This window comes from Kwoniella pini, chromosome 10 (assembly GCF_000512605.2).
Source record: "Kwoniella pini CBS 10737 chromosome 10, complete sequence".
Lineage (NCBI taxonomy): Eukaryota > Fungi > Basidiomycota > Tremellomycetes > Tremellales > Cryptococcaceae > Kwoniella > Kwoniella pini.
Window position 1 is genome coordinate 1,127,051 of NC_091725.1, and position 15,602 is coordinate 1,142,652.

Below are 15,602 nucleotides of genomic sequence, written 5' to 3' on the forward strand. Positions count from 1 at the left end.
GTAAATTGGAACGCTAGTTCAAAAAGAATCAAGCAAGGGTGGGAAGTGAAATTTACATTGCTAATTACGCTGAGTATAGTAATGATATGGGAGATCTGTCATTTCATTAGGTAGAATTTACGAACTTCCGTATCATACCTCTACGTAGACAGATACATGCTTATATACATATCCAGCCCATGCAAACTCGATTAACTTGTCCTGTATTATGATCTTATGCACGACTTGACATGATTATCCGACTGTAACCGCATCGGTCATCGCCACCCACTCAAACGTCATCAAACACTGCGTCATCATGAACAAATCTGCGCAAGATTCCATAAAAGTCAATTGTTGATTTGAGCTTACTACACTCTTGCTTCAAATGATCAATATGCTATTCGAACGATAGAAAAACAGCTTGAAAGACTCCTCAATATTGATATACCAACACATGATCCTCTACCACGATGTGGTCTTCTAGATTACTGATTTCGGTCCTTGTCGCCGCTCGTTTAGGCCTTTCACAACAATTGGCCTTTACAGGCAATTCAGCACCTCAGCAAGATAATGACCATGCGTATGGTGCAGGAGCGGCAGAGGATGGTGGTGGTGAGCATACTATGTTTATAACTGTAAGGACGCGTAGCTCATGCTGAAAGACATTTGTACCTATTATCAGGTATTTCAGTCAACGCCGAAACCATCGTATCTGCTTTAACAGCTTCAACGCAACATACAATAACGTTACATTTACTTCAGCGAGCTAAATGTATACCACTTTTAGCTCATATAGGAAATGCAACTATATTTGCACCTACAGATCGAGCATGGACAGATTGGGCAGATAAGCATCGACCTGAATCCGAAGTGAGGAACGAGCTTAGTTCAGGATGGTTAGGTCAAGGGGGATTACAAGATTGGTTAAAATCCGAAGATGAGGTTCTTGATATGCGAATATCAAATACGAATCATGATGAAGAATGGGAAAGAAATATGATGGATAATCAAAATTGGGCATTAAGGCAACATCTTCTTTACCATATGTTCAATTACACCTTACACCCAACCGCCTTCATCCCATCGGAAACCACACCCAACACAACTATCGAAACCACTCTTTTATTTCCATTAGCTGAAGAACCCCAATTGCCTCCCACTCCTGAGCCGGGGCCTCCTTGGTTACCTCGAGGAGGTGAAGGACTGTTAGGTGGACATGGGCAACGTATAAGATTAGCTAAGATTGGTTCCGAACATGGAGGGGAACGAGGAAAGATTGGCTTAGAATGGAATGGTGATAATGGAGTGACTTTTTGGGATGGGAAAGGATGGGAAGATGATACTCCCCGGCCTAAGCCGAATAAAACTGAATTAGCGGATTCGAACATTGGAAAAGGTAAAGACGAAAACAAAGAAAAATTCAAGGGAATCAGGTGGACTAGGAATGGAGCGGTAGTTGGTATAAATGGCGTATTGGATATGCCCCGTTCAATAGGTGAGCTTCATCCAGATCTGCAAACCTGTGAGCGCAAGCTTATCATGATCTGCCCCTGTATTTAGAGGACATCATCCGTACACACCCTTCATTGAAATACCTATCACACCTTCTTACCTTCAATAACCTTCCGGGACCTCTGCCAGATTCCCTTGCTACCTCACCTCATCTAACCTTCTTTGCACCTTCTCACGAAGCATTCAGTGCCGCTTTTGATGATATCGAGAAAGGATATCTTGCTGGACCTTACGGTGAGGAAGGAACAGCTAGAGTTTTAGCAGGTGCTGTAGTACTGGGTGTAGGCAAAGATTGTGTGGGCTGGAGTGATGCGCTGGTCAATAAGACTATAGAAGGTGAGCTCAACAATGGATCTCTGCTTAGTCATTCAGGAGCTAACGAACAAACTAACCTCTTAGCCTCATCTGGCCTGAACCTGACTGTTCAGTCATCTGGACAGGGTGATCTTACGATAAATGGTACTGATGCTGAAGTGGTGGATATATTTGCCTCAAATGGTTTGTTGCATTTCTTCCCTAATACTGTGCGTCACTGACAAGAACCTTACAGGTGTCATTCACATCATGCCTAATCTACTATTGCCGGAGAATTTCAGTCTTCTCAACTCAGCTGAGAAAATGCTTTTATCCCTCAATGCAACTCGATTCGTCTCCTTGCTCCGATCTGCCAACCTTTCAGATACGTATATTGGCTCTTCCGGCACTGACAATCATCGAAGAGGCAAAGAAGACGAATGGACGATATTAGCACCTACGGATGATGTACTAGACATGATGGACAAATGGGGAGGTGAATGGGGTGCGCCCATCCCTGAAATCTGGGCTGCCGCCGAAGCAGGCAATGTAGAGCTTCTGACCGACATGGAGGGGACTGCGAAGCAACCTATCAAGGATGCGGCTCCGCTGGCGGCCTTACTGCAATATCACATTTTACCCGGAAGGCTACTACCTTCCGATATCAAAGATGGCATGCTCCTAGGGACAGAACTTCAAACTTCTCTGCTTGGTGGTGGACGACAAAGACTGCGAGTAGATGTCCCTGAGCGATTTGAAAAGGATCGAAACGATTGGGAAACCATCGGAGAAGGAGAAATCAGATTTGGCGGAGCGACTGTTCTTGGCAAACCAGGTGAGCCCACCGCACGCAATGCGAGATTTATGATTTGGAAGCTAACATTCCTCCTTAGTCAAAATTGGTAAAAGCATTATCTACCTCATATCTTCGCTCTTATCGCCTCCAGACGATGTTCTGCAGACAGCTGTATCGGACTTACAACTGTCAACTTTCATAGCTGCTATATATGCTGCTGAGTTGGATAAGTCCGTGAAGCGAAGCCCTGCGACAACCTATTTCATGCCTCGCAATCGAGCTTTCAATCAACTTGGTCTAGCCATGCAATACCTTTTGTTACCAGAAGGCAAGGATGAGTTACGGAAAGTCCTAAAATATCATTCGGTCAACGGAGTCATCTATTCGCCAGAGGTAGAATACGGTAAGAAGGTATATACAACTCTAGAAGGCGGAGTGATCGTTTTAGATCGAACCAAAGGGAAGAATGGTAGTATAACACTTAGCTCGCCTACAAAATGGGAAGGATTTGATTCTGGTGAATCCTTACCTGCCAATGGAGAACTTCGATCTACCAAAATTTGGCATTCCGACGCTCTAACCAATACCGGCGTAATACATACAATTGATACTGTCATCATGCCAGCGGACGTCAAAATCACTAATGCTAAGCTCATTAGAGGATCCAAGCAAAGCACAATGGGCGATTTGATGATGCGTGCCGGTCTGAGCTGGATATTGGAAGGTCGAGAACCAACTAAGAAAGAAGTTTCAGCTGCTGAGTTACAAGGTAGAATAGCTTCTATCCATTCTCAAGATGATAATGATGGTGACAACGATGAAGGAGATGAAGACCGTAATATAGAAGAATTAGCAATGCCAAGCTATACAGTTTTAGTACCTTCCGACAAAGCATTTTCAAGACTAAATTTAACACATTATTTAAATGATAAAGAAGCTTTACTTAATCTACTTAAATTACATATAATACCTTCTACTTCAACAATTTTATCTCAAGAAGGAGGAAAGAAATTACAACAACCAATTAAACCTCCACAAGATGGAAAACCAATTTCATTAGATGATGATTTAATTTATGAAACTTTATTATCAACAAAAAGTAAATTTGGTAAATTGGCATTTAGAGCAACAGGTGATAATTCTTTTATTGTTGGAATTAAAGGTGCAAGAGGTGGAGGTTTAAAAGATAATAAAGGTTTAGAAATTGGTAATTCTGCTAGAATTGGACAAAGTGGAAGATCAACTGTTAGATGGAAAAAGAATTACAAGAAAGATTTAGCATCACATCCTTTCGATTTTGATATGGCTAAAAAACGAAAAGACAAAAAAATTGAAGATGAAGATAAAGAACAATTTGATAAATTATGGAAAGATGGTATGACTCTTGGAGGTGGTGTTTTAATGATTGATAATGTTCTTATACCTTATCAACCAAGTTGGTTTTCAAGGTAAGTCAGAAAACTTCATTTTCGGATACTGCTGTTTTAACAATATACACGCAAGGTGAAAACTAAAATTTGTTAAAAACATTTAGATGGGGATGGCTAGTAATAACTTTATCCGGTATTGGTCTTTTACTTATCATAACAGCTATTTCAGTAGGTTGGTGGTGGATGAAAAGAGGTAAAGAAGAAGATGAAAATCAATATGAACCACTTGAAGGAGAAGAAGAGGAATAAAAAAATTATTCGTATTGTGGAGAATTCATATCATCAAGCAGTACTTTATGTAATATGGATCAATAATATGACAACATAACGTCAAATGTAATTAGCATATTAGTTTGTATATTCGATCTCAATTGTATTTTATCATTAGATATAATTTCATGCATTTTGTACGAAAGTACATCCCTTGAACTCTATAAATTTTTACCAAACGAGAGTATCTGCCCGAAAAACACAAAAAAATCTTGCCTATAAACCACCTGCCTTTCTTTGATTAGTTGGACTATTTAAAACATCATTTCCAGCTGCATCTTCCAATTTACCTCCAAAATAAGTATCCATTTCTTCACGTTTCATTAATTCAAATTGAGATTTACGTCTTCCTATTCCTTCTTTCCCTCCTGCTAATGTAGCATTATGTATTTGTTGTTGATGTTGTTGTTGTTGTGGTAAATAATTTGGTTGTTGACCAAATATAACACCTGCTTCTGAAAGATCACCTTGTCTTGTTAAATCACCTTCTGAAGATAAATAAGAATTATCTGCTATATTATTTTCATATATTGAATAAGGTACACTTGAAATTGTTCCAGTCGCTATTCCCGTTCCCGTTCCAGTTCCAGTTCCTGTATGACTGATTGTATTTGAAGATGTAATTTCTTCATCATCTAATGAATCACCGAATGAATCACCTTCAAAAGAATCTTCTGCAGAATAAACTTGTTGTCCAACAGGTAAATCAATTATATCAGAACCGAAAGAAGTATTTGCTCCTGTTGATCTTCTCATTCTACTATGTTGTTGTCCTAAATTCGAATGTACATTAGGATGATATGTATTTTCTTCTTCCCCGTTCTCTTCTTCTGTAATTGATTGTTGGGGAATTCTTTCTTGTGAGAATAATAATTTACCTTCACCAGGTATAAGATCACCTGGCATTATGGAATATCTACCTAATCCTTCTGGAGTATCTAATCTAGGTGATAATTCCGATCCCATCTCTTCTAATAAATCATCCAATATGAACTTGGCTTGCTTCTCACCTTCATTATGTATTTCTTTGACAGGTAATTTGTCTTTTTCTTTCGAACTAGACTTTGCTGGAGTCTTGGAAACGTTAAATACAGCTTGAGCTTTAGGTGGTAATGAAAATTTCATAGTAACTGGAGGAGACATTCCATAAGGTATACCACCTTCTTCATCTGAAGAATCTTCATCATTTATACCAGGTAAGATGGATTGTTTGGGTGGTCTTTTAGTTTTTGAAGATTTCGATTTGAATTTACCTGCATTTAAAGGTGTTGAACGTAAATCTGCTATACCACTAAAATTGGCTCCGAATGGATTTTCAGAAGTTGAAGCTGAAGAGCTTGCTATTGTCCTATTAGCTTTTGGAGTTGCGGATGAAGGTCTTGAAGGTTGATGATTTTGACTAGTTATAGGAATATCTTCTGGATTGACTGTACCTGTTGAATATTCTTCTTGAGAATCATCAAGATTTTGATGTTGTGGTTGATTTTGATTTTGAAAAGAAGGTGTTTGATTCCAACTTGATATACTTGATGCATTTTTACTTAAATGAGGTAAAGAATAACCACTTGGTAAAGATGGAGTAGGTAAATCACTTGATAAAGCGCTTTGATCTCCATAATTTTGATCAATTTTCAATTCATCTCTTAATTTCCTATCTAATCTATCAAAGGGAGATTCCATTGAATCTTCCCATGATTCATGTACACCCGTCCTACCAGCAGGTAAAGGTGTTGAGGATGTAGCTGAAGGATCAAATATAAAGCTTGATCCTGATTCATCATTCGGATGAGCTGCAGTGTCATCTTGATCTCTACGTAAAGTCATTGTTTGATCATCGTACTGAGTTGATGTATCTTGTTGTAAATGTGATGCGGTATCTGTCGTTCCTGGTAATCTAATTGATGAGGCTGCTTCAAAGAATGATCGCCAAAACTGAATGATAGATAAGTTGAATCAGCCAGGTGTATGTTTCGGAACAATTTACTAAAGTTAAGCAATCATGAACCGCGTGAAAGGCTGCTAGTACTCACCTGAGCAGCTTCCCTCGTGGGTTCACCTGCAATCGCAAATCTCTTGATCTCCGGTAAGATCCTACTGGTCACTATCTGATGGAATCTAGCGAAATTTGCATCAATTTCTTGTAGTAGAAGCGTATTGAGTTGATCTATCTGTTCTGTTTGAGCTGATATAGGCGAGTTAGGGTCTATACCCGGTATGACATAGAATGGAGGTGAGAGAAGGGGGTTCGTATTTGACATGATCGGAAGAATGCCGATGGACTAAAGGTATGTTGCTGACGAACGATGTATTACTGATTGACTTTGTTCCTTTTGGTGAGGTTGTGATGTTTGGGACTGTAGTGAAGTTATGATGTTAAGTCGTCAATGTTGATGATATTTGATATTTGATATTTTCGTGTCAATGTTGTTTAAAAACGCGTCAGGTTCAACGCGTACAGATATTCATAAGTTACGTAATAGATGGTTTAACTCTTTGAGGCGTGCTGCTCACGTGCTTTAGATATCGGTTTGTTCCGGTTGTAAAAGCCCGAGCTAATTCATCATTTCATCTTTCTTTTGTGATTTATCAATACTCATTTATCCGATCTTAATCGTGGCCTGCTCTTTCTACAGCATTAGCTGCGCAGCTATACACCGAGCTGGAGCGGGTGTGCCTATTCCCAGTTGAGGTTCTGCTTTCGCTTGTGCTATACCTCATCATGTCGAACGTAGTGACGGCAGCGCCTTCAACAGGCTCAACACCAACAGCTACAAATATATTCGCAAGACCTGACACATCCATTTGCTCACATCTTTCCTCATTGCTCGAATCCGCAAACAAAGCCACTCAGGACTATCAGCTCCCCCAAGATGGTATGAATGGCTCTGTGCCAGCACCTGCTCCCGAGCGCAAGAAGCACGAAGTGGAAAAGCGATTCACGGAAACCGTCAGATGGGGAGCTGTGGCAGAAGGTGCGAAGCGAAGGAAAGTGAGTGAATTTCAAGCAAAGCGCCGGACATAGATTCTGGGAAAGGTTCTGTCCCTCGCCCTACGGTCATGTGCCTCCTTTGTGTGATCGGGCAAGCCTTGAATCGTGGTATGCATAATCAATTCTACACAAGTAGCTAACCTTTTCTTCTCTGCGCCAGACATCATCACCAGCATGCCACTCCTGCTCGACAACCCTTACACGACCATGGGCATGCCTGACTTGTCCATATATCGGCTGTCTACCCTTTATAGGCGTATCTTCTTCGTCGACATCGAAGGACTGTATGCGATCTCATTGGCAGCAAAGCAACGGATCATGCGGATTCGGTAAGCCGTTTCATACACAGGTTGAACCTATTTTGACTGACATTTTGTATCTTGCCCGTAGCTGTCGATCCGTCTTCAGGTGCAATATACTGCTCGTCATGCTCTGACACTATTTATCCCGATCAATTCGAATCGATCTTCCGGATAGTACGTATTCGTACGGAAGAGATGCATGACAAGTCTCGTGAACCTGGTGTCGTGGGCGGTGGGCGAGGTAGAGGTAGAGGACCATGGAAAGCCTGGAATCCTACCAATATGGTCAAAATACAAGAAAGCGAAGTAGAAAAGAGCTCTTGTCGAGGTAATTTGAGACTTCATGATCTCGATTCAGATTGTCGTTCGCTGACAAATATGGAAACAGGTTTACGACCCTTATTGAATCTATCTCAAACATGTTTCCTTTCTGCCATCTTACAGTCGCTCATACATAATCCTTTACTCAAAGCATATTTCCTGTCGGACAAACATAATCGACACGTTTGCCCGAATGGCTCGAGGGGTTTAAGCGTCGGTAAACCGTTCCTTGGAGCTGAAGCGCCAAACGGTGCACCGGGTATAGATAGGGAGAAGGGCTGCATGTGTTGCGAAATGGACAGAGCATTTGAGGAAGTAAGTTAGGATTAGCTTTGAACCGCCTGGTATGCAAGGTTTCAGCTGACTGTGTGTCGTCATGATTAGTTTTATAACGAGGACAAGTCGCCATATGGCCCGATCACCATGCTCTACGCTATGTGGCATGCTAGTGCAGAGCTGGAAGGCTATGGGCAACAAGGTTAGCTTTGATGACGTTAACAATAGTGTGGAACGAGGCTGATATGGACGCTACCCGCAGATGCGCATTCCTTCTTCCTCGCAGCCTTGGACCAGATACACGCCCACGCAAAAGGTCAATTGTCGAGTTGTAATTGTATTGCTCGTGGGTTGAGCTATAAATTCCATTTGTTTCCCTTTGCTGACTGAATACTGATTTGCCAATAGACCAAACATTCTCAGGACAATTGCTGTCTTCGGTGACCTGCTCTTCCTGTTCCCACACATCCTCCACCATAGACCCAATACTGGATGTACAACTCGATTTCCCTTATTCACCTTTGGCGGGATCATCATCCGCGACCATCGCATCCAATACATCTACTTCATCTTCCGAAGGAATCAGTGCTGGGAACCAATTGACTCTGGCTGGGCTCTTAAGGCGATTCTGTGCGAATGAGAATATCGGTGAGACGGATGGAAGCGGCAAGGGGTTCGAGTGTTCCAAGTGTGGTGGTGGACCTGGCACCGTGAGTAAACCTTGATCTGTACTGAAACGCATCGAGATGCTAAATGAGACAATCTTTGCAGTATGCCACAAAGAATCTGGCAATCAAGAAATTGGCGCCTGTTCTGTCATTCCAGCTCAAAGTCAGTTGGTCTTTATTGACTTTTGTGGGAACTGTCCAGCTGACAACCATACAGCGATTCGCACATATGACCTCTTCATCCTCCAAAATTGAATCTCATGTCAAATTTCCTTCCAGTCTCAACATGAGACCCTATGTTGACTCACCCAGTCCAACTTCCTTCGCATCGAATCAATCAGTTTCGGAAGATGTCAAGCCGAACATTGACGACGAGACCCAGCCAGCAGAAGATAACGTCTTACCCGATTCCCTATTCATGTATGACTTATTTGCGGTTGTTACGCACGAAGGAAAGTTGGACAATGGACATTATTGGGCTGATGTTCGAGAGGGTGAAGAGTGGTGGCATTGTGATGACGATAAAGGTGAGCTCAAATCCCCGATTCCTGGTCCTTGTGCGCAATATCAGAGGGCTAGACGATTATGAGTAGAAAAGACTGACGTTGATGACAGTCACACCCACGACACTATCTTCTGTCTTATCTCAAAAAGCCTATATGCTCTTCTACGTCAAGAGATCATTAGCATACGCCCAACCAATGTCTAAATTACTCTCAACTACTGCGCCTTCCGCTTCAACGAATACCGCCAATACAACTACTAACAATGTACCTCTGCCACCTGTTCTTAATACTGTCAACTCCTCTGGTAACGTGTCTACTATCACTAGCTAAGCATGTGCTCATATTCCTACCATGTGTTTGTACGAGCTTACGAGCTGTGCTTCCGACCTTGTCGAATTACATCAATTCCACTTGCATTCGTATGTTCCCTTGCCTTTCTCATATATATCTCAATACATTATCATAGCCTACATAATTTTCCGAGATGCGATTACCTGACAAATTTGTCACGATAATTGCAAAATGCCTGTAACCGACTGGCGCTGTTACCAAATGATATAAGCATTTGCATAGGAAGTATGATGTATCATGTATAAGCATAATTACCACCTCATTCGAAACCACCGAATACGATATTAACATTCTTCAGAGAGCGAAAAAGATAGAACCAAGTACGGCCGAAATACTCAATACGTATTTCTACCTTGTCCTTTGAGTTGTTGTAAAACGAGATAAGCAGCCACATTTTCTGCGGTTACCCTAGTTCCTTCTGCCATACCAGTACAAGTACTAAATTCGAGTATTGATATGATTAGTGATACATCATCAAATCAATATTTTCTTGCACGATTTTTTCACTTACATCATAGTTCCATCCTTTTTAAATACTGTACAAGTATTTTGCCAAACTTTACCATAATTACCTTTTCTTTCATTTTCAGGAATCCAATAAGGCCAAATTAATTCAGGATTACCATATTGAGGTTGTGAAATTTTAAATTTTTGAGTAAAAGTATTTAATTCAGATTTTGATCCTTCTGAAATTTCAATTAAATAATCAAATTTATTAATTCTATCATCATATAAAGATTTTATTAAAGGTTTATAAATTAATATTAAAAAATTAGAAAGTTTTTCAAAAGCTTTTCCATATCCAATAAAATCAATTTCATCATTTGATGTTAATGATTTCAAATTTAGATAAGAATAAAATAAACCAGCTAAATATGCTTCATAGACTTCTCCTACTTCATCATTTGATAATTGAAAAGTTCCACTTGTACCTTTACTTGTTTTAACTTTTGAAGGTAAATCATAATATCTTGAAATGTGTGAATTGATTTCTCTATTAACTAATTTAGAACGAAGATCCTATATGTTAGAATTTCAAATTTTTAATTATCATATGTCATTGTATAAACCTATGACGACTTACAGTTGCCACTTTTGGACGAGCAGTGGGATACATAGCATGCAATAAACAAGTGATAAAAGTGTCTAGATATCAAATCATAGCAAAGACTTGAGTCAGGCTGTTTTCATTTCGGGACTGAATCGAAAAGAAATTGTAAAAGTCAAACCCCACTTACCAAGAAGAGAATCACCAACATGAGCTGATTTATCATAACTTTCCCAATCAATTTGTAAATCTGAAGGTAATGAATTAACAAGTGATCGATGAGTGAAAACTGCTTTTTTCAATTTAGGATCTGTGATTGGAGGTAAAGGTGGATAAACGAAATTGGATTCAAGAAGTACCAATGCTGAAGTTGGGATTTGTTCACTCATCTCGCTTTATTTCAACCAAAAGGAAAAGAAGATGAAATAGTGATGAATATGTGGGAGAAGAATCAAACTTGAAAGCGTATGTGATTTTGAATGTTCTATATGTATGCATATCCCAATTGGTATTGTAGTATTTTTGTTGTATTGAATCTTGGCGGAAACGACGAAAAGTCGTGTTTATTCAGAAGCAAATTGATTGGATTCTCAAGAATCTTGTTTGTTGATCAACATTTTGAATAGAAGAATGTAAAAATTACGACAGGTGATCATTTGTAGATGAAGCTACTCTCCTTGAATTTTCATTTCTCGTACAGCAACGTTGAGCACTTGTGCATGGGAACCATTGTTATCTCTACAAGACCACATTTGCTCGAGTTTTGGACGATCGTGGCGGATTTTCTAATATCGGCGCACGGACACCTCGATAAGGTTTTAGTATTATCATCAAACATACACTAGAATACACAATCGATGAGTCAACTTTCCCATCAAATTGATGAATTCTTCCCGATGTATGCACGAATATGCTTCCTCCACCTTTGCGTATATCATCTTGATTGCCTCTTCTTCTTTTCCTATCATACCATTCAAAAGATCAGCATAATTTGTCAATATGGTAATCAGCATGCCAAAATCAGATTTTGAAGACGACATCATTAATAACTCATATCAAGCTACCATTGATAAGCTCGATAATCTACCTAGGCTCCCAGATACCACAAATGAACTCATCAAGAAATCCGCTATGACACACCCATCTGTTCCATTGGGAAGTGGCATTAATCCTAAATATAGATATGACAAATTAGCATTTAGCGGAGAAGGTATCATATGTCAGCTTCAGCCTAATGATCCTATTGCAATTGAGGAAATGTAGCTGATCGTTGATGATAGTCACTTTCATAACTGCATTATTACAAGATCTTTACCCAGAGATCGATAAAGAATCAGCTTCGGTAAATTGTATTCCAAACATCTTGATTGAATGAGTAATGTGTATTGTAGCTGACGAGAGAATGTAGGCGCTTCGTACAAAGCTCACTTCACCTTCTCTCTTTTCAGCTTTATCCGTTTATTACAATCTACCTAAGGAAATGACAATCAGCCGACACCTCCAAGATAAAGTATGTCACTCAATCAAGAGCACCTCAGAAATGTTTGTAGCTCATCTCGGGGGTTTATACTACGCTTACGAGAAAGAACACCTTGATGCGAGCAATGGTGAACGACTCGTTGGATCTACTGATGGTACCCAAAAGAAGCAAAGTAGTCAAGATAAGGACAAAAGCAAGAAGAAAAAACTCAATACAGGAATTGCTAGACCTGCTCTTAAAAGTAGGGATACCAATATTGCCGATGAACTTATTCAAGCAGAATCAAATGAAGTAAATCATATTCAAGCTTCTTCTCAATCTTACATCCAACTTATTCCTTTCCTGAAAGCGGTGTTTCTGCCTTTGGCTCAAGCATTACACGATCCAACAGAAGATGAGAATAGAAGGTTGAAAGCAATGTCAGAAGGTAGTAAAGCTGAATTACATCTTCTCTTAGGAAGAGATAAAATGCAGATGCCAATTTATACTCAGGATAAAATTCTCCCAGAAGATGGAAAAGGAGAATCAGGTTTAAATTGGAGAGTTAGATGTACGGTGATTTTCCCGCATCAACAGATCATCATGTAAGTTTGGCCCTTCTATGCATTGTACCAACAGTCTGAAACGCTGAATTTTGAATTCCTGTGCAAAGTCGTGAGGAAGGTATAGCGCCTAATTCTAAAGATGCAAGTAACATCGCTGCTTATCTGGCTTTGCAGAAAGTGAGAGAGATCAAGGGGAACTCTGGTAAGAGGAAAAGGGGCGAAAGCGACACATAAGTCAAGATCGTTCTCGAATTTGATCAGGTAAAAAACGAGGTTTGAAGTCTCTTCATTAGCCAATTCCAGGTAATATTAACTTTGTACTTTCCTCGTATATCAAGAGATACCCAGTGTACTTGCAAGTCTGAGATCAGTAGATATTTAGCTGTTATTCGATGTAGCGGAAATGACAATAAATGTAAAGCACGATACGTTATGGCATAAGTAGATTTACACAGTGAAGTTTAGTTTACGTTATATACAATATGATTAATTTCTTGAGCAACAAGCGCTCCTCCGATATTCTGTCGGACTCCTGTTCTGCTCTCTAAGTTCTTACCTCCTTCTAAATTCCATCGTTCACCAGGGCAAGTTGTAATCAGCAAAAATAGTCGATCATCCCTTGAAGTCGGGTCGTTCCGACTCGAATTGTACGCAGACTTTATAAGCAGCGACAGCTTTTGCCGCTTTCACAGTCGTACGAACTGCTTCTCCATACCTACAGAGAAAACAAAATCATGAGCAACATATATATAAGACACGTTGACATGGATACAAGGTTTGTAACAAGGTAACAATACTCACCATTGTTTACCATGTCTATCTGTAGCTATACATAAAACTTTCCAAAGATCTCCAGCTCTGGAATGAGCATAATCTGGTATACCTTTTTCTTTATGTTCAAACCATTGATTAAGTCTTGCATTTGCACCTATTGCTTTTTTATCAGTATCAAAATCTTCAGTTGTACCTGATAATCTTGCATTTTGTTCTTTTTCTTTCATTTGAAGAAGAATATGTTTAGCAATAGGTTGAAAAAGTGGTCTAAGCCATTTATCAAGATAATCAATTGCTTCACCTCTAGTTGGTTTTTTTTCTCTATTTGAAAAATCGATATCATTGTAAATATAAGAAGGGCTTATTGTGGGAAATAGAGAAGGTGATTTAGGTGGAGTAGATATTGATGAAGATGAATTTGAATTTTTAAAACCATGTTTTAAATAAGAATAATATAATCCAGCAATATAAGCTTCAAATAAATTCGCAAGTACTTTTTCACCATTTCTTAAAACCGTTAATTGTTCTGGAGGGGCAATTAATTTTTCATTTAATTGATAATATTTACATAATTCTCTTAATATTGAATTATTGACAAGATTAGATTTGAGTTGCTAAATGATCATCATATATAATTAGCGATCGCATTACCGATTAACATGTTGATATACGTACAGTAGCTATACCTGGATTTAAATTGGGATAAAGATCTTGTAATAAACCAACAACAGCACAATCTGATATTAACATAACGTCAGCTCATAGCCTAATACTAAACATCAAGAAGTGAAAAGATACATACCAAGTAAAGAATCACCAAGTAATTCTAATTTTTCATTATCTCTACTTTCATCTTCATTTTCAAAAAGTTGTATAGAATATTTAGGTTTTGCAATATAACTTGAATGTGTAAATACTTTTCTTTCAATATTTAAATCTTGAATTTTAGGTAAAGGTGGTAAATTAATATTTGGAGGTAATGATGAAATTGAAAGTGATTCTAAAGCTTTTTCTGCCATTTTCAAAATACTTTTCTCATGAACTTTTGAAGAGAATCGATATTTCAAAATACAATTTGGATTGAATCTCAATTCGTTTATATAGCGCAATGATTTATTACATGAATGATTGAAGAAGAAACTATTTGAGATTCATGGAACCATTTTGAGTTGATTTATTTCAGCTTTAATTTGTATTTTGATCGTTTCATTTAAACAAAAAGGTCATAGCTAAGCTAACCGTTTGTTTTTGGTTTCATTTGATCATGAAGAGTGGAGGTTTAATTTTATGGTTAAATTCATTCGTACCCTGTCAATTGGATTTCCATGACATGACAACAGTCGGAAGAGCAATTGAACTCCGCTTTCCCGGTATCTGTACTTCCCCTGCGCATGTTATCAACCATATCCTTGCAGCATGCAGACTGAGATTAACTATTTTCAAGGCGTTAATTTTGGCTAAGTAACGAAGGTACGATATCATTTAATGCATTGACCCCCAAAACAACCAACACACCGTTGGTGAAACGGTATCATGCACCGTTGCCATTAGGACTCAACTCCTTAGTAACGGATTCGGTGCGGCAAGGGTTCGACTCCCTTACGGTGTAACCTTTTTGAGCTTTCCAAGCTTTTGCTCAACAGGCGATTTGGTGAAACTGTTCTCGCAAGCGTACTGGCGAGGTAGATTCCCTTCGGCACTGCTCATTGCATGCATGATCCTCATTTTAGTGATGAAGTGATTTGAACGAACGTTTATAGGAAGCAATCGACATCCTAAGCAAAGTGACCGATATATGACCGAGGAAATGGATGCGCGTCACAATTGTCAGGATCTCAAGCTGAATTGCGATAAAGGAACCAAACAAACCGCACATGTTTTCCTGGACTAAATTTGATTGTCATACACTGAAGTGAACATCGTAGCACAGGTCAACGATCTTAGCAATTTACTCGAACATCCGATACATTCCTGAGGACATGATCGCTTGTCCTATGGATTCAGATCCGGATTAATTCAAGGATCTTACTCGTGATCGACTCCAATCCTCCAATCTCG

The 15,602-nt window shown here is 39.2% G+C and overlaps 6 protein-coding genes across 6 annotated transcripts; 3 read left to right on the plus strand and 3 right to left on the minus strand.

The window, feature by feature from the left end:
• Positions 1–452: 452 nt before the first annotated feature.
• On the plus strand, positions 453–4,263 carry I206_107222 (uncharacterized protein; the record flags this gene model as incomplete). The annotated part of the gene is made up of 8 exons (XM_070203481.1): positions 453–594; positions 665–1,477; positions 1,543–1,830; positions 1,894–1,992; positions 2,045–2,284; positions 2,333–2,623; positions 2,682–4,032; positions 4,119–4,263. The coding sequence occupies 8 exons, from the start codon at positions 453–455 to the stop codon at positions 4,261–4,263; spliced, it is 3,369 nt and encodes a 1,122-aa protein (XP_070059582.1).
• Positions 4,264–4,500: 237 nt separating this feature from the next.
• Positions 4,501–6,542, minus strand: I206_107223 (uncharacterized protein; the record flags this gene model as incomplete). The annotated part of the gene is made up of 2 exons (XM_019156955.1): positions 4,501–6,216; positions 6,315–6,542. The coding sequence occupies 2 exons, from the start codon at positions 6,540–6,542 to the stop codon at positions 4,501–4,503; spliced, it is 1,944 nt and encodes a 647-aa protein (XP_019009673.1).
• A 461-nt stretch (positions 6,543–7,003) lies between these two features.
• I206_107224 (uncharacterized protein) lies at positions 7,004–9,676 on the plus strand (the record flags this gene model as incomplete). Its single annotated transcript, XM_070203482.1, has 10 exons — positions 7,004–7,273; positions 7,434–7,602; positions 7,664–7,903; positions 7,964–8,211; positions 8,281–8,374; positions 8,435–8,518; positions 8,581–8,882; positions 8,944–9,003; positions 9,058–9,367; positions 9,456–9,676. 10 exons carry the CDS (start codon positions 7,004–7,006, stop codon positions 9,674–9,676), a joined length of 1,998 nt encoding a protein of 665 aa, XP_070059583.1.
• A 356-nt stretch (positions 9,677–10,032) lies between these two features.
• I206_107225 (uncharacterized protein) lies at positions 10,033–11,134 on the minus strand (the record flags this gene model as incomplete). Its single annotated transcript, XM_019156953.1, has 4 exons — positions 10,033–10,135; positions 10,209–10,717; positions 10,782–10,843; positions 10,936–11,134. 4 exons carry the CDS (start codon positions 11,132–11,134, stop codon positions 10,033–10,035), a joined length of 873 nt encoding a protein of 290 aa, XP_019009671.1.
• Positions 11,135–11,756: 622 nt separating this feature from the next.
• I206_107226 (uncharacterized protein) lies at positions 11,757–13,004 on the plus strand (the record flags this gene model as incomplete). Its single annotated transcript, XM_019156952.1, has 4 exons — positions 11,757–11,964; positions 12,026–12,087; positions 12,154–12,809; positions 12,878–13,004. The coding sequence occupies 4 exons, from the start codon at positions 11,757–11,759 to the stop codon at positions 13,002–13,004; spliced, it is 1,053 nt and encodes a 350-aa protein (XP_019009670.1).
• A 378-nt stretch (positions 13,005–13,382) lies between these two features.
• I206_107227 (uncharacterized protein) lies at positions 13,383–14,563 on the minus strand (the record flags this gene model as incomplete). Its single annotated transcript, XM_019156951.1, has 4 exons — positions 13,383–13,485; positions 13,572–14,158; positions 14,220–14,281; positions 14,347–14,563. 4 exons carry the CDS (start codon positions 14,561–14,563, stop codon positions 13,383–13,385), a joined length of 969 nt encoding a protein of 322 aa, XP_019009669.1.
• Positions 14,564–15,602: the final 1,039 nt, after the last annotated feature.